The sequence below is a fragment of the Hippocampus bargibanti genome, linkage group LG03 (assembly GCF_051943395.1).
Source record: "Hippocampus bargibanti isolate YZ-2025 linkage group LG03, ASM5194339v1, whole genome shotgun sequence".
NCBI lineage: Eukaryota > Metazoa > Chordata > Actinopteri > Syngnathiformes > Syngnathidae > Hippocampus > Hippocampus bargibanti.
The window spans coordinates 25,797,967-25,817,391 of record NC_142736.1 but is presented as its reverse complement, the minus strand read 5'-3'; the positions used below and the strand labels follow the sequence as shown (position 1 = coordinate 25,817,391).

At 42.0% G+C, this 19,425-nt stretch overlaps 1 protein-coding gene and 1 long non-coding RNA gene across 2 annotated transcripts in view; both read left to right on the top strand.

Moving 5' to 3' along the window:
* LOC148900824 (uncharacterized) overlaps nucleotides 1-19,425 on the top strand; it is a 239,313-nt gene that overhangs the window by 190,679 nt on the left and 29,209 nt on the right. The window lies entirely within an intron of this gene.
* zdhhc7 (zDHHC palmitoyltransferase 7) lies at nucleotides 11,432-19,365 on the top strand. Its single transcript, XM_088992813.1, has 8 exons — nucleotides 11,432-11,590; nucleotides 12,366-12,472; nucleotides 15,383-15,735; nucleotides 15,925-16,049; nucleotides 16,130-16,226; nucleotides 16,347-16,428; nucleotides 17,622-17,752; nucleotides 17,969-19,365. Exons 3-8 carry the CDS (start codon nucleotides 15,391-15,393, stop codon nucleotides 18,149-18,151), a joined length of 963 nt encoding a protein of 320 aa, XP_088848939.1. The 5' UTR covers nucleotides 11,432-11,590; nucleotides 12,366-12,472; nucleotides 15,383-15,390; the 3' UTR covers nucleotides 18,152-19,365.

Sequence of the window (19,425 nt, the reverse complement as noted above, 5' to 3'; positions counted from 1 at the left end):
ATCCAAACCCATCTATCCACCCATCCAGCCATCATCCACCCAACCATCCATCCATCCACCCGAGCCCATCCAACCATCCATCCATCCATCCATCCATCCATCCATCCATCCATCCATCCATCTATACACCCATCCAACCCCATCCATCCATCCCTTGGATTATTCTCCTATAACCATAACATGCAAAATAAAGTGGGATTTACCAAACTCTTTGGTTAAATAGCAACATTCCTCTGAGGAGCTCAGACGAAGGCTATTTGTGATAATATGAGGAAGATTCATGCAGGTTGGTGCAGCGGTTATGGAGAAAGAGCTCGTCTGTCTTTGTTGAATTATTGATGGAGGGAGCTCTTCCTCTGTGTGGTCTCTTACATGGCGCAGCACGAAATAGCGGCTTGAACTGTGAGTTGCGCCTCAACCCTGTGGAAGGATTTCACCTTGTTCAATGACACACACTTTTTCACACAGATGAACGCACACACACATTCACACATTCATGTGAATTCAAATGGGTTCATGTCTCATCTCTCAGTACTGAAGCCCAAGAAATGGTGACCTTAAAAGCCCTCGGATGCCGTTATAACTTTTTATTCATTGAGGAATTCTGCATGAGCTGTATACATGTAGCCAACTACACTTTTTAATGTTACAACAGGAAGTGAAAAGAGAAGAAATTATAGAGTTTAGCACAAAAGAGTTTGAATAGAAAGTCTTTGTTCACCCAGTCATTCTTTGCAGACTAATGCTAAAAATGGATGTGACGTGACCACTTGAGACCGCCTTTTGTCTGCTTTCAACCACCAAATTGATATGTCAAAGGACAGGCCTTCAGCATGCCGGAACACCCAGCATGATGCAATGGGGTGAACCAAATTTCAAAGAAGTAGGGCCTAATCACCTTGAAAATAACGATATGCCAGTTTTTTTATATTTGAGTGCAATTTTACGGCCTATGATTATTCAAGTGTTTAGTCACTGTATCACGTTGGTTTATGGATTTATTATAACCGTGAGGACTGGAGTGGCAAAGAAAAAGGTTCCCTACATGCTCATATAAACCACACCAGCTCAATTAAGTCAATTAAAATATTTTCCTTCTCCTTCAAATCTGCCCGATACTGGTTTCTAAGAATGTGAAGACTCTTCAGAGTACAAAAGGGTATGCTGGCATCCTTTCTACGCTCCAGCAAATTGAGCTACAAGGATCTGTGGCATCTGCTGGGTCAAGGCTTAGCATTAATCCTATCACAAGGTAAACTTCAGAAAAGCCAAATCAGTTTTGCTGACTGTGGAAAGTGATGGGGGTTGGACAGTGTGCTCCAAATCACTGTCTGACCTGTGTACATTGATTTGAAACAGTCATTTCCTTGAACCATGCAAGGCACACACACATATATAGACACAGTAGTTTATCTCAAAATGAATTGTCCGGTGTGATGTGTGATAGATGGGTTTCAGCGCCTTTGGAAGGCGGAAGTAGACGCCGAAACATGTCAGGTATTTGAACACCTACACTGTCTGTAAGTAAAGAATCTGCTTTAAATTGGAAAGTCTTAACATTCTGATGTAAATTCCTCAATAATTTTGTTTGAAGTAGCTGCCTTTACAGCAGCTCCTGTATTTTGTTTTTCTACTTCTTCCTTTCCTTTCATCTTCCTTTCATAACTTTGCTGTTGTGAAATGTAAATTTCTCCACTGTGAGACTAATCAAGGCTAATCCAATCCAATCATTCTACTTCATGATCTTGAGTTTTGTTGTTGTTGTATTGAGTAGGATAACGGTGTCATAAATCAGTGCATTGTCATAAATCTATTTTGCTATGAGATTTGGTCATTGTACCTGCCATCTATAATGCAGTGCTGGAATCAAACAATTTTTACATATAATTATAGTGTGAGGTTTTTTTAAGTGGGCCCCTTGCAACTGATGTTGTCATGACTACTAAAACAGAACAAAACAGTGAAACAAAGGTCTATTAAGTTCAGAATGGTGTCTAAGCACAGCGGCTTCAATCATGTGACTGCACGATACTTGATCAGAGCGCAGCTGTCCTGGACGTTCAGGCCATATTCTTTCAATCTTAATATGCTATGAGTTTTTTCCCATCCAAACATGAAAAAAGAGATCAGGGCTAAAAGGTCTTTGGCCATTGCCCTGTATGCCTCCGATACTTTTAGCAGAGCAGGGAGATTGACTGTGGTAGAAAATCCCCCTTTAAAAGGCTTCTAGCTTGGATTTGCGCTGGCTTGCCAAAGGTGGATGCAGCAAAGATAAGCTGGTGATAAGTCAGAGGTCGTTCCATTGTGATGCAGGGCTATGGCATCCTCCCTGCTACTGTGGACAACAGTTCCTGTGCTCCAGGAAGGAAATATGAATAAATGCATGATACAGAAAATTCACAGTCATGTTTGTCTGGAGGTTCTTGGTTATTTACAGCTTATGCGCTTTTAGGGTACTATTTTGGTGAACATCTTAACTCTAGTGCAAAGTGCAGTTGAATTGTGTGAATGGATTGCGTTTTCTATCTTTTGATATTTCATAGGTGGGCACAGGTACAACAGTGCATACACATCATGGATGGATGGATGGATGGATGGATGGATGGATGGATGGATGGATGGATGGATGGATGGATGGATGGATGGATGGATGGATGGATGGATGAATGCATGGCCGGTTGGACGGACAGGTGGTTGGACGGACGGACAGATAAATATCGGATGGATGGATGAATGGATGGATGTTGGACGGATGGTCGGACGGACATATGGATGGATGAACGAATGGATGGGTGTATGGATGGATGGAAGGATAGATTGATGAATGGATGGATGGACAAATGGATGGACAAATGGATGGACAAAATGATCGATGGATGGATTGCATCCCAAAATATGTTCCTTTTTAACCGCAGCTGCCATGATGCCGCGTCCAAAATTGAAGGCAGCTGCTGTTGTGGGCACACCAACTGTTTAAAAATGAATGACGATAACCCTGTTTTCTCTCGTTTATTTTTCAACAGATATCGCCCTCAAGTTGCACCCTGCGTGTGTTTTGTGTGCGCGTGTGTGTGTATGTCGGTTTGCATACGCCTCGGCCACCAGGGGGCAGTATAATACAGACATAAGACCATTCTTCACAGAGGATAAAGAATACCTGCCTGCCCATTGTTATATTATCCGTCTTTTTTTTGCTTTGATCTTCAACGCCTACATTCTCTCCTCCAACTGTGTTTTTGCTGGTCACCCTCTCTGATGTTGTAACGCTCGTGTTTTTTTTTCAGTTTTGCAACACTACACGCCAACCACAGGAGCACGTCCCACCACTCTGCTTCCTATTCCCATGTTTGTATTCACTTCATTACACTCCAAAAGCCAGAATGTCAACAAAAGGGGGTGCCGAAATAGAAACACCCTTGCACAGGGCCCCGCGAGAGCGATTTCATTTCTTACAAACGCACTTAGCATTCATTATTTAATCACATGCAAGGCCAATGATTGCATCGGAATCAAAAATGTGGCGCTTTCTGCTGAGTCTAATGCAAGTTTATAGCTACGTGAGTCGCAGTCATTCTGACCCATGGCGCAATCCCACCCCAACCCTATACAAGCGCTGCATCTACTTCAGCAGTTATATCCAAACGGTTCTCAGTGTGGTGCGGTGCTGTTATACAACATTCCAAAGTACAACCATGACCATAACAAACACCGTTAAATTACATTAATACAGTGGGACCTCGGTTTACGAACCCCTTGGCTTACGAACTTTTCGGTTTACAAACGTTATATTTATGAAAATTTTACCTTGGCATACAAACTATTTTTCGGGATACACACGGAGCTGCCACAAGGAAATGGCAGCGGACTTTTTTTGTCCTCTATTCCCCGCTCCCGGGGGATCAGTTTACAGACAGAGAGTGAGACGGTTCTCCAAAAAACAAAATGGCGTCTTCGGTTAAAGCCATGTGATTGGTCAAGAACCCAGCAGTTGGGGGAGGGGGGTTAAACATTAAAGAGACAGGCAGACAGAGAGAGAGAGAAAACACACACACACACACGAAAGGGAGAGGACAGAGCTTGAAACAAAAAAAAGAAAAGGGGGAAAACACAAGTAAAATGGTGAGAAAATGGATAGAAAACAGTGAAATTTGGACCCATTTCAACTTTGATAGTTCACAGGCAGAGTGTAGACTGGAAGGTTACATATCCCATCAATCAGGCTCCACAAATAACCCACACAAGTCATCTGTACACTTGATGCAAAAAGCTGTTAACCCAGCGAAACAGATCACAATTGATGAACTAGATACAATTATCACAGAGAAAGCACCTACAAGGGATCATTCCTCAAGATGGTGAAAGAAGGCTACTGTCATGACCTGGTTGGCGACCAACGGGGGGCGCTGTCGGCCCCGCCTGCACCTGCACAGGTGCTGGTCGTCCCAATCAGATTGGCGACCAGCGGTTAGCGACGTCAGCCCTGCCGGCAGCCTCGCAGGTGCTGGTCGTTATAATCAATAACACTTAAAAGGACACCTGGCACGATCATCCGGTGCCGATTCATTGTTTGTTTGCTGCTTGGTTGCAGCATGCATTGTGTACGTGTTTGTTTAACCTTGGCGGACTTTTACACTTGGTTTTGTGTTGCTACTTTGTATTTTTTCCATTCAGATCATTTTGATGTTTTACATTTTGTTCCTGCTGACTTTATTTTAATACAATTTGTCAAACAACCTCCTGCTCCCTCCTGCCTGCTTTTTGGGATCCGAACCCGCCATCACCACCTCGCAAAACCGTGACAGAATGAATCGGCCAACTATCGGATCCCGCAGGTACATCGGACCCGTCTCATTTCCACCCTGTGCCTGGCAATGCTACGTCCACGTTAGCGCAAGCCTCGTCGCGTTTGAATCGCGTCACTCGACGAGCCGCAACGTCCACGTAAACGTCCGGCCGAGACCTCCTTCCAGGTGGCCGTCCAGGGTGACCCTGGGTGACTGGCATTGCATGCCCACGTCCAGCCACGCTGTCGTCGTGCATGACGAATTGAGTCTCATCCACGACGAGCCGTGCAACGTCCGCGTCAATGTCAGTCCGAGACCCCACTCACCGCTGGATCCCGGAGCGGCTCTGGACTGGTCTCGTTCCCCCGGAGCCGGGCAGTTCACGCCCACGTCGGCGTCCGGCCGAGACCTGGTCCCATACGGCCGTACGGGGTGCCATTCTGCGCCTGGCAGTTCGACGTCCACGCAGAGCCATGCGTCGTCGCGTGAACGTGCGAGAGGGATCGCACTCACGCCCACGACGATCCGTGCCGCGTCTTCGTCCACCCCAGGCCGAGTCCCGTTCCCATCAGGCCGCCGCCCGTCATGTGCTGGAGAGGCAGCGGTTGCCCTCTCCACCGACCGTTCCCTGGCGAGTGGACCTTTTGGGAGACTGTTGGGACTTCTGGAAGCAGCCCCTTGAAGGGGGGGTACTGTCATGACCTGGTTGGCGACCAACGGGGGGCGCTGTCGGCCCCGCCTGCACCTGCACAGGTGCTGGTCGTCCCAATCAGATTGGCGACCAGCGGTTAGCGACGTCAGCCCTGCCGGCAGCCTCGCAGGTGCTGGTCGTTATAATCAATAACACTTAAAAGGACACCTGGCACGATCATCCGGTGCCGATTCATTGTTTGTTTGCTGCTTGGTTGCAGCATGCATTGTGTACGTGTTTGTTTAACCTTGGCGGACTTTTACACTTGGTTTTCTGTTGCTACTTTGTATTTTTTCCATTCAGATCATTTTGATGTTTTACATTTTGTTCCTGCTGACTTTATTTTAATACAATTTGTCAAACAACCTCCTGCTCCCTCCTGCCTGCTTTTTGGGATCCGAACCCGCCATCACCACCTCGCAAAACCGTGACAGCTACGTTCCTCATCAAGTGTTTAATGCTGAGGAAACCGGACACTCCATTCCATCAAGCCATTAACGACCATCACAAAGGTAAATAAAATGACTTTATTGGACAGTACAGTATATTTATTTAATCATAACACTGTAGCACATTTATTATACATAAAATAAGGTATATTTTATGTAGTGTTAAGGCTTAGAAAATTAGAAAGTAGAAAATTATGTTTTATGGGGACCTGGGAACGGATTATTCTCATTTTAATGGTTTCCTATGGGAAATTATTTTTTGGGATACACACTTTTCGCCTTACACACTCTGTCTGGGAACCAATTAAGTTCGTAAGCCAAGGTCCCACTGTACTTCTTTGACAGTGTGGTCATAATTTAATTGTATTATTTCTGTAAAAAAACAATGTATCCCGATCTGGTATTACATTTTAGTATATTGTCAAAATATTAAAAAAATAATATATGGTTTGAATTTTACAGGAATATGTTTGAAAACAAGCACAAAAATTGTTGTCGTAAATATACCACGGACAAACTTTTTCCACCTTTTGAAGAAAATCTAATCTTTTGGGTGTGCCTTATACACAGGAAAATACGGTACAAAGGGGCTTGCCTCAGGGTAAGCTCTTTACTGTACTCTTGTTCTTTTTAGGGTAAAGCAATCTGTGATGATAATTGTAAGACTTGGGAATGGCAATTTATTTTTGGGTGCTATATTTATGATTTTCCCTCTTAATATAGGCAATTATATTCACTATTTGGGACTGTTAATTACTCACATAACTTCACTATTCACAAACAGGCTCGACCTGTTAGTGGTTGACAGGGAAAAAACCTACAGTGAGACCTCAACTTACAAACACCTTATCTTACAAATTTTTTGTCTTACAAACGTCAAATTTATGAAAATTAAACCTTATAATAAGCACATCCACCACGGCTGGCGGAGTGATCTTCGGCGGAAGCACACGACCGAACAGCACCAGAGGTTAAGTTACCAACAGTCCTTATGGATGGTGACTCTCCTTCCATAAGCCATCAACGACCATCAAAAAGGTAAATAAAACTTTATTTTACAGCACAGTTTATTTCTTTAATTAGTCGTCATGTAATGCGCCTCTCTTTCCAAACAGCAATTCCCTTTGACCTTCGACCTCCAACGGCACTCCATTAAGCCATAAATGACCATCACAAATGTAAATAAAGTGACTTTATGATACAATTCAGTGTATTTCTTTCATTACAATACAATAGCACATTTATTATACATAGAAGTAGGTATGTTGTGTGTAGTTTTAAGGCTTATTTAGTTGAAAAGTATATTTTATGGAAACCCGGGAATGGATTATTCCCATTTTAATGGTTTCCTATGCGAATTTTTTTTTTTTTTGAGATACACACTTTTCGCCCCTTACACACTCTGTCTGGGAACCAATTAAGTTCGTAAGTTGAGATCTCACTGTATCTGCGAATAGAAAATTTTATGTATAAAAAAACATGTTGAATTCCAAGAGTAAATGAAAGTTGTAAATAAATATATTACAATACTACAACAGGAAATTACACTGTTTTAATGTAATGCTAATAGACGAGAGTAAAGATGTTTAAGTGTCATTGTTCTCATTATATATAACAAAATGGATTGGATTGGATTGGATTGGATTGGATATGCCTTTATTAGTCTCACAGTGGAGAAATTTACATTTCACAGCAGCAAAGAGAAAATGAGATTAAATCTTTAGTTTTGGAATATCAAGTCTATGAGGATGTAATGACATACATGTTAAGTAAGTGTCACAATTTGGTCAGGAGACCGATTTTGACCAAAATACTCACAATACTCACTTTGTAAAGCAACTATTGACACAATACCGACAGTTCATTTGTAAAGTGAAACAAAAGAAAATGTAAAATACATTGTTTATACTAATTGCATGTATAAATAAACAATACAAGTATTTTGTGTTTTATTTACTACTAATTTACACTTTTGTAACAGTCACATTATTTTAACACGTACGACAGGGTCACGAGTACGAACATCTCCAGATTTATGAAATTTAACATGTAATGTACGATTTTATTATTTGGACTGTCATGCTTAGCAAGCTGGAATGTTCATCAGTAGTAGCCTGTTGCTTCTGCTTTGACTTACCAGTTAAATGTTCATTTAGGAGCGAGACTACGTGTGTGCATATGGGATTCAGGCCCTTGATTCAGCCTTTAATCTGCTTGAGAGGATTGCTGTGGCATTTCTCTCTGGCTCTCTCGAAAACTAGACAGCTGATATTAGCTCTGGAGCAGGACCGGAGTAAAGTTGTAGGTCGCCACTGCGCAGCGGCAGACGAACCTGGGAGGGTTTGCGGGTGGGGTGGGAGCAATCCGCTTTGTCTCGTTGGGCCTCAGAGTAATCCACTCCTGGGAAACACGTGACGGCGGAGGCTCCTGCTCGGAAGGTCCTGCCGCTTCCTGGCAGGAGGTGCTCCTGCGGTGCATCTATCCTCAAGACTATGCGTGAAATTTGCAAAAGGTCTGCTTCAGGTGGTTGCATCACTGACTGGATCAGTCGTCAGAACAAGGTGAAGGCTGGATTCTGAAGAGTGGCACTGTGACACTTTAAGGCACTCTCGTTTTATTTTGTGGCATTTCAGAGTCTAGATTTCATATAAGCTTGAAGTGTTGACATTTAGTCGTAATGCCAGGAAAAGATCTGTAAAAAAATGTTCCAGTGATCCATCATGTACAAAGTATATATTTCTTTGAAACATCAATACGGTCATTTTGGAAACTGTCTGTGTGATGCAGTATAAATCACAGTAATTCAAACATATTCTAAAACAAAGATCTCGTTTGACAGCTCTCATTGAAACTGACCGTTATTACCCATGAAAACAGATTTTTTTCCCCCGTCAATTATTTTGTGTATTGGAACTAATTCGAATGAAGGAAAGAATGATAATTCTACCTAATCAAGATAAAACATTCAAAAAGTTATTATTAATATTAAAGAAGACATGCTGTAATGTTACGAGGATAGATTATTATGAGTAAAGGTGGTCATATTTAATGGAATTAAGTTTTTTTACATTACCTCACTGAACAAACTTTTTTTTTCACAAAAAAAAACATTTACAATAACTTGCATTGCTACAAGTGGCCCGGTGATAATGGTCATCATGTCTGCATCACAATGCATAGGTGAAGCGTTTGATTCCAGGCCCTGTGCTTCCTGTGTACTGTTTACATTTTTTTTCGTGCCTCTGTGGTTTTTTTCGGGGTATTCCACTAAAACATTCCAAAAATATGCTAGGTACATTAAACATTCTAAACTGTCCCTTAGTGTGACAGTGAATACAGTACGTATTTGGCAATATTTGTGCAGTGTTTGGCTGTCAACCAGTTCAGGGTGTACCTCGCTTACGAACCAAAGACAGCCTTCAAGACGCCTTCGACCCTTGTGAGGATAAAATGAGTAAAACGTGGAAAATAATGTGTAATAATTACTCGAACCACTGATTAATTTCCTTTATAGCAGGGGTGTCAAACATACGGCCCGCGGGCTGGAACCGGCCCTCGAAGAGGTTCGATCAGGCCCGCAGGATAATTTGAAAGTGGAAAAATGCATAAAAGACATGGAATTAATATTTTTGATTCACTACAATTCATGGATTATCCGCTAAGGGGCGCACTCTTTCTATCAGAGTAGAAGACACGCCGCATCACTGAGACAGACTGAAAACAGCCGACGGTGTCAATGCGCCATCTGCTGCTTGTTACGACGTTGTTAATATCTTGGTCTCTACCTCTCCGCTACACCCTCATTAGCCAAAATGTCGTTATCCAAACGGAGAAAAGTAGATAAGGAGTGTAGAATTTTCAAAGAAAAATGGACCACATCCTATTTATTTACAGAGATGCACGGAAAACCTTTGTGCTTGGTGTGTTTGCAACAAGTTTCGGTATTGAAGGAATATAATATTCGACGCCACTACGGGACTCATCACAGCGAAAAAATATGACGGGTTGCAAGGACAACTGAGAAGAGAAGAGAAGAGATTAACGAATTGCTGGCGGGTCTGAGGAAACAGCAGTCAACTTTCATCCGGAGCCGAGAAGTCAGTGAAGCAGCGGTAAAAGCCAGCTACCTAATTGCTAGTTAAATAGCATTAGCATCGAGGCCCTATTTCGACGGTGAGTTTGTTAAACGATGCATGATGAAGGCGGCTGAACTTGTATGTTCCGAGAAGCGACAAGCTTTTGCCAATATTAGCCTGACGAGGAATACTATAGCAGAGAGGATTTATTGCATTTTCCGTGGCAATTGACGAGAGCACTGACATCACAGACGTGGCCCAACGGACCTTATTTATTCGAGGAGTTGATGAGACATTGACTGTTACTGAAGAGTTTCTTGAGTTGGTGCTAATGATGGACACCACAACAGCCGAGGACATTTTCGACTCTGTTGTTGCTGTATTGGACAGAGTTGGAGTAAACTGGTCCCGCGCTGTCAGCCTGGCTACAGACGGGGCGTCATCCATGGTCGGAAAGAAAGCAGGTGTCGTGACAAAGTTCAAAGACAAAGTACAAACCCTTAATGGAGGAGATCGTTTCTGGACATTTCACTGTATTTTGCACCAGGAGGCATTGTGTTGCAAGTCGCTGAAAATGGACCACGTCATGGAAGTGGTTGTTCGCACTGTAAATTTCCAGCGGTCTGAACCATCGTCAGTTTGACAAACTTCTCAGCGACAGCAACATTACCCACAGCCTGCCATACCACACTTTAATGTTAGTCAGCAGCTTCAAAACAAAAGTTCTGTGATGGAATTCTACTGTTCATACAACTCCATATATTATCAGTATGTATTGTATGTGTATGTATGTTTCATGTATGAAGTTTACAGATTTACAGGACACGTGAACACTTTCTTCATTACAAATTTAGAATCACTCCCCTTAGTTTGTAAGGTGTACGCAGGGATTACATTTAGATTTTATATGCGTATGTGTAAGTGGTTTAAAAAATCCCTTTCTTTAAAAGTCTCATTTAATCTTAAAGTGCATTACTATATTTTTCAGTACAAATTCAAGTTTTGTGCCTTTGTATAATCATTGGGATCAATTGCAATGCATATTTGTGAATGATAAAAGTAAATTGCACATTTGTCTAAGGAAAGATGAGGTGTTTCATGAAATGTTTTGTAAAAGGATAGTTCATTAAATGTCAATATTTTCCTAATGTTCTTGTGCTTCTTTACACCAAAACAAAGGAAATACATGATATTTTTGCTATTTTTAGCAGAGTATGGTATAATTTTAATGGTCCGGCCCACTTGACATCTCCTTAGGCCGTATGTGGCCCGCGATGCGAAATGAGTTTGACACCCCTGCTTTATAGGATGTGTCAAACTCTTTCACAAACCAATAGCGCCATCTATCGGGAATATATAACCTGTAATTGTAAAACAAGCCCGGAGGCGCTGTTGGGTCAAACATTGTCATCCTTTCAGTCATTGGCGAAGAGGAACCGAATCCCGGAAACTCCGACAATGGTTGATGGGATGTGTCGCTGCCCACTCCGCGTCTCCAGTCGTCATCCCCCGAGCTGCAGTCCCCCCATTGTGAAGCACTCATAATGGATTTAGAAGACGCCCCCGAACGACGATGCTAGCAATATTAAGGTACGTCGATGAGAAAATGTTTCTTCTTAGGAGTCGTCGCGAGCATGCTGCGGTAATAATGAGGCTAGCGAGGTTACTCGCTAGTTAGCTAGCGAAATGTAGCCACCTGTCCGGTAGCATATGGAATGTGAATTTCGCGGCGTACGTTTGTTTACACTTTGGACCTTAACAGCTGCCATTTAAAGAAGTTGGTAAACTCGGCTAACTCGGTCACACCATAAAGAGCGCAACACTTGTTTTAGTAAATTGACACTTGCTCGGACAATATTATGAAGATGGTGATTTAATCGCTTTCGATGAGGGAGGGGCTCAAATCTCAGTCTTGTTTCGCTTTAGTGGTATGAAAGGTACGGCCGGATCTGATGTTCTGTGGGCGTCCAAATTGTAAAGACTCGAATTATTACGAATTGTATCACAACAGTTATAAATAGTAATCATCGGTGTGGAAAATGAGTCAACCAATTTCCTTGCCGAACTTGAACTATTTGACTGCAAGGATGTAATGGCTAACAGGAAGTGAGCGTTGTACATCCAACATTGCCTTTTGTGTATTACATGTCGCGTTTTTGCCATAGCAGCGTGATAAAGATTTATGGAGTCATGTTTCAGATTGTCCAAAAAATGCATGTTGGCCAAGTTTTATTTTTCATTTGCTGTGAAAATGTGTCTGTAAGTGTCCTGCAATTGACTCACGATAAGGCCAGCTCACCATGACCCCAACAAGATACAGTATTTGCTTAAGACTAATTGAAGCATTTCTGTTTATATCTTTCAGGGGTCTCCTGTTCCATCTTCCTGATAATCTGGACAAGTATTCCATATTACATGCTGATACTGAAGTCATACATAAAGGCATGGTATTGTAAGGAGGTGACATACTAGGTAAGTAACGTTTATTTTTTTTGTCCTTGCTAGTTGTCATGTTAGCGTATGTGCTCTGTCAAAGCTTGAAGAGTGGCATTCCTTGCATTTGGCAGTTATTGCCAAGCAGGAGGAGCCTGAATGTGGAAATAATGATGACAGGTTTCTTCAACACTCAAATATGCCACTAACAGTCATTTCGAGACTTCCTCTAAGCACAGGGATGGATAGATTATCTGTCTTTTATAAGATAACATTCTCATATGAGGACGTCATAACCTTTCAACACTATTTTAAGTGTGAAGATGACATGTAATGAATGTTGTTTTGCTGATGCATGTAACATTTTCTTAAACAGTAACTCTCACACGAGAATAATGTGAAATAAATAGCCAACAGCCATCATCATACTCAATTGGATTCAGGTCTGGTGAATGTCTTGGCCATTGCACAGATGTCCACTTCTTTGTGTTACAAACAAAAAAAAGAAACTCAGGTTTGTTTTAAAGTACGTTTTTGGGTTCATATGCACGCCGAAGCGGCATGTTCTGAAGTATTTGGTTATACATTAGCAGATAATATTGGCCAAAAATACAAGGAAAAACAACTACAGTTCTTCATTGTTGTATTTGAGACCACCTGGAGATGTTTCTTCATCTGGCCAGGTGAGGTTTTTGCTTCACTATGGTCATTCACTACTGTTGTTTTCCGTTGTCTTCTGAGTCTTTTGATAATGCTGAGCTCACTTGATTTTTTTTTCTTCTAAAAAAGGAATTTTGCCAAACCTGTTATTCTATCGCTCTCATTGGTTTGATTTGATTTTGTTATAAATTTAAATCGTAATTATGGCCTGCTTCAGTGATATTCAGACCCGGATGAGTAGCCATTTGTCCCCTTATTTTCTGTCCATTCAGCTGATTAGAATGTAAATACCACCAAATTAAAGTTGAACGTTTCTTGGAAAACCTTGTTGACTTCATTTCAAATCCACTTTTGTGCTGTGTGGAAACCAAAACATTGAATTGTGTCAATGTCCCAATATTTATACACCTGACTTATTGCTCAATGTAAGGTAAATGTGTTTGTATTTGGAGCTTCTACTGTGTTGCATTGAAACCACCCAAACCCTCACCCCCTAACATCATAGCAGTGATTGGAGGGGTCTAAGACTAAAGTGGGTATTTTATGGGAAAAAGCTCTGTTGATACTTATATAAGGTGAAAGCAAAGAGGGTCTTAAAAGCAGTCTGTAGCTGTAACCTAATACACCCTATGAGACAATGGGAATCGACCAATGATTTTCTTCTGCTAAATTGGTCAGAGAATGCTTCGGGTTATTCACTCTGCCAATGTTGCGTTGGCCGTATCTCAGTGAATCTTGGTGAATGCTGTAAAACAAGAGTAAGGAACACTACATTAGCTCCTTCTGCACTTATACTGCAGGATCACTTACAAAGAGAGAGGTACATTGATCCATCTTGAAACATGGTTTATGGACTTGAACCTGAATATTCTGTTGCAAACTGGACATTCTTTATACATACAAGATGTACAACCACAAGCACGCTGTAGTACTGTGTGGCCAATCGGCTATAAAATAGTGATTCACATTTCAGCAAGATGACTAATCGAGGCCCCTCTTGAGTGATGAATCCCCATAATGCATTTTCAAATGTGTTTATCATCTATCATTGCACCTGAGCGTGACAACTTTCCCAAAGCCTCTCTGGCTATTTAAATTCATCACAGCGTTCGTAATTTTGAGATGTTTAAAGGATAATTTTCCTGTCAATACAGATATTCTACCTTCTTGAATGATGATAGAAATAAAGAAAATTTCTGTTTAGAGGCTGGAGTCTGAGGATTGCACTGAAGACATTTTGGTTTAAGATTTTAACAAAAGGGTGTCAGACAAAAGTTCAGAAGTTCAGCTTTTGTTTTATGGTTAATCATCAAAAAGATGAGTGAGCCTGTTCTAGTCGTAACTATAGAACCCCAAACTGACATTGTGCGTGTGTTTTAGATTATAAAATGATCCTTTCTTTCTCCATATCCTGGCTTTTGCATCAGTTCAGTCTCATTTCATCCGTAAAATTGGTCGCTCATCTGTGTCCTTTGTAAAATCCAATCTGGTCCAAAGCACAGAAGCCTTTCTGTGAAACATTGTTGGCTGTAATCTCATGGTTTGCGCTCGCTTGTCTGCTTCTTGACCAGATTCACTAGTCTATATTGACAATGTAAATGCTGATGACAGCAGCAGAATGAAAGTGAAATATAAATGGAAATACGTATGCAGTGTCAGCTAACTTTGAGTGTTCCAATCCCAGGGAATCAGGCCACCGTTGATATAGAAAAGCCTTTGCTTACTTAAACTCGTTTTTTTTTTTGCTGCTGGCCACATTGTAGTTACGGTTTCCTCTCAGGGGCGGATATGAATTTGGAGGAACCATTAGAATGTTTAATCCCCTCCACATATGACATACAGAGCACACAACAAATTAATGAATAACTAGTTTTGAAATTTGAAGTAAAAAAATAATGGCTGTTTTTGTGGTTTACATGGGACGATTTTAAATTTTGGTTCGGACTTCAGCGGGCATCGTGGAATTTCCCAAGTTTGATTTTCTTTCGTGGGCCGAATAAAATGATGTGGTAGACCAGATTTAGCCCCCAAGCCTTGACTTTGACACCTGTGCTTTTGACCAATATCACTTTTGGTTGGTTTGAGAAAAAATCGCTACTACATACAGTTAGAAGGGATGAATTATAGCAGCCTCCAAATTGAAAATACGCCATTCATTGGGGGTGCGCCTTATAGTTCGGTGCACCTTATATAGGGAAAACGTTTGAAAATACAGCATTCATTGGGGGTGCGCCCTATACGCTGGAAAATACGGTATATTAATGCAAGGAATTTTTTTTTGCCCACCAGAGTCCAGAATGCACTCTTCAAACCACAGGCTACGAGATATGGATCAGCATCACCCATTGCTGTCAGCGGGTGGCGACGCAGAGTCGGGCAGCCTGGCATCCGGAGTGATTGTTGGCGGCACACATGCCGACCACACGGCTGGGAACCGCTCGCTGTGGTTCATCCAGGATAGCTGTGGCATGGTGTGCGCCAGTATGACCTGGTTCCTGGTTCTCTATGCGGAATTTGTTGTCAACTTTGTCATGCTGCTACCTGCCAAGAACTTCTGGTATTCTTTGCTAAATGGCACCACCTTCAATGCCCTCGCCGTGCTCGCTCTGGCTTCACATCTGCGCACCATGTTGTCAGATCCGGTGAGTAGACAGTGAGTAGTCTGTGAGTTTATGGAAGTTCACACGATTAGTAAATCAGAAACAGAAACTATAAATAATGTCCTGCGCAATCATATATTGTCTCTTTTGGTAATATTTGGGCCTTGAGAACGTCTGGGCTCCGTTGAGTCCCGTTCAGGTTGGTGATTGATCCACCTGTTCATTCCATAGGGCGCAGTTCCAAAAGGCAATGCGACCAAGGAGTACATGGAGAGCTTGCAGCTAAAACCCGGTGAGGTCATCTACAAGTGCCCAAAGTGCTGCAGCATCAAGCCTGAGAGAGCGCACCACTGCAGGTCTGTCCATTATAACACTTAACTTGTTCATTAAACATCTACTGCATCATTCATCATTATTTTCTGTCACCGGCTTGCAGTATTTGTAAAAGATGCATCCGGAAGATGGATCATCACTGTCCCTGGGTCAATAACTGTGTAGGAGAAAAGAATCAAAGATTCTTTGTCCTTTTCACTGTAAGTGCACTTATGCCCTTCAAGGAGTCAGTTTGATGACAATGGATTCCTGAGTAAACGCAAATTGGTATTAACAAACTTCTACTTGATAATTTCATGAACTGGTTGCTTTCTCCTCAGATGTATGTTGCAATGATTTCCGCTCATGCACTTGGCCTCAGCGGTGTGCACTTTTTCACCTGTATTAAGGTGCAATGGAATGGTAAGTGCTGTCCCATTCAACAGCGGGGGCAAACATGTTATGATATACAGACACTCCCCTGCATACGAACATTCAAGTTACAAACAACGGTACATACGAACATTTTTTAGTAACATGTAGTCTCGCAAGTTGTTTATATACATATCTTCATAGAGCATATATTTTATTCTTCTTATCCTTGTCACAGCGAATCAGTGTCCTCCATCTTCAGAGGTTTGATTTGCATGTTTGTTTTGGCCAAGCTTTTATGTCAGATGCCCTTCCTGACAAAACCCTCTGTATTTATCCGGGCTTGGGACTGGCACAAGAGGACACTGGCTTATGCCCCCTTGTGGCTACAGGACAAACAACTCTATGAACTTCATAAAGATGAAGATGCTCAGTAAAAGGCTCCCAAACACAAAATGGTCATCGGCACAGCAACATTCAAAAAAGGAAAACTATACTCACCATTTGAGCATATATTTTAGTAAATGTTTATTTTTCAGTACAGACCAATACAGGTTACTTATACAAGCCTTAAAATACTTATATAAACCTTAAACATACTTATATAAGCCATAAACATACATTCTATAAAAAGATATAGCACTGAAGCAACTCACAAACTGATTCACCTTACGAACAACCGTTCAAACCGTATCTCGTTCGTAAGTTGGGGAGCGTCTGTACAGTCAAACCTCAGTTTTCGACCATAATCTGTTCCAGAAAGCTGTTCTAAAAAAATTGGGCGAAAACCGAAAAATGTCCATTATAATCAATGTAATCAGTGTCTCATTTTTTAATCTGATTGAACAATATAAACCGCTTGCTCACAATGGAACGCTACACGAGGATAATGCGTCAGTCACAATGAAACGTGACACAAGAAAGTGACGTATAGGAAGCACAGGAGAGTCGAGTGATGCATTCGGGTGCACCCAGTTTGGTCGAGAGTCGATTTTCGGTTGTAAACTGAGGCATAATTTTTGGTTGAAAACCGAATTGGTCGAGAAATGAGACGTTCGAAAACCGTGGTTTGAATGAGACGTTCGAAAACCGAGGTTTGACTGCATAGTGTTATGTTGCTGTTGAACAAATGATCACAAAATGGTAGCACTGTCTTGAGAAATACGGTGGGAAAAAAAAACCCTTGAGGATCTGACTCCTGTGGTCGGGAGCATTAAAACATTTTTTTGTCTGATCCATCGCAGAGTGCAGCGAATTCTCTCCGGGGGTTTCTGTGCTACTACTGATTTTCCTCTGTCTCGAAGCCATCCTCTTCCTCACTTTCACTGCTGTCATGTTCGGGACGCAGATCCACTCCATTTGCAACGACGAGACGGTCAGTATCCACCACTATTGAATTGGACTCAATTTCTGGTAGTAGACAATAACAGAATATTTGTGACCAGAATAGTTTTTGTCTAAGTGAACCTCAACGATCAATTTTATGCAATCAAACAAATTGTAAAATATTTTTTTTATTTAACCTTGATCCACATATCCTTATCATTTGATGACCGTTACATTTATAGAGCATGTATTGGGGATCTTGCAGGAGATTGAACGTCTTAAAAACGAGAAGCCCACCTGGGAGCGTCGCACCAGATGGGACGGCATGAAAGCCGTATTTGGCGGTCCGCCTTCCCTGCTTTGGTGCAACCCGTTCACAGGATTGCATCTTCATCGCTTGAAACGCTTGACCCAAGCTCGTCGCCCTGGGTCCGAGTTTTCCGTTTGAAGTGTGCTACTGGAATGAGACTTAAAAGGCGGCGATGCGAGTGGACATGAGCTCACCTGGGGATGGCTTTCCTATGTGGGTCGAGTGGGACTGCAGCACTTGGGCCACCTCCACCACCTGGCCATTATCACCAACTGCTGGAAGATTTTTGGTTTGTGTGTTGACGCATGCAGTAAACAACTCTTAGTGAGTCTTTCATTTGTTTTTGAGGCCATCGACTCCTGCTCTTGTCGCACACAGTTTCCCCTTCTTTTTGTGACGCTGATGAGATTCAAAGTAAATATTGGACATTGGAGGCGAGCGGCCTTATAACAGATTTTAATGGAGGAGCCGCACAAAGGACACACACACTACTCATATGACACTTGAGCGAGTCCAGCACACCAGATGCACAAGTGCAAGTGTACTGCTTTGATTTGCATGTGTGCAATCAGCCTCGGCCTCTCCAGACAAAAAGAGGACCAGATTGTCAATAACAAGGCTCTTTCTTCTTTCACAGGGATGACTGGCTGTTTGCCATGTTTAATGTTCAGCGTCATTATTTATCTCTGGGTTGTTACTTGGGCCAGACTGTGAATAATGTGTTTTTTGATGAATATCAATCATTGTAATTGGAGTCACCGGAGACAATTTTTGGAGGAGTCAAGTGTCATCTTACCCGAACAGAGTCTGACTTTATACATGCTGCTCTATTGCCAGACAATGGCTCAAGAGTGTCAGCATCACCCGACTGCTGTCTTTGTGGCTCCCTCTTGTGGAAACCAGAAATCACGTGCACGTGCAGAGGAGTAGACTCCATTAGAGAAAGCCTTGCAAGCACACTGCAACATCAAACTTTGGGAACGCGGTGGCTTTGCGTTCTGCTCACCTATCATGTGCATTCATATCGTGTGTGGAGGACCCACAAAGAGTCGTTGGCAAGAGCCACACTGGTGAACTGCAAAACTGCATCTGTTTGCACTCTCAACGAACTCAAAACACCCATTTGTCCCCAAGTATCAAGCCTGAAAACAAGCAAACTGTTTCCACTGATTTTTGGAACACTTATTGCCTTTCGACATCATCCTGTCAAGTGAATTCCTAATCATGAATGAGGCTTTCCCCTTATTGTATTTGTCCCTCTTTTAACTACTGTAATATGACTTTTTTTGTACTGGATAAGTATGATTTGAGTTAAGATTTTCAAGTCACTCATTAAAGTATTGTTATACCCAGATGTTACTTTATGTGCTGGACTTCTTCTCCACTGTGGTTAGCAGGGGAAGGAGTCTTTC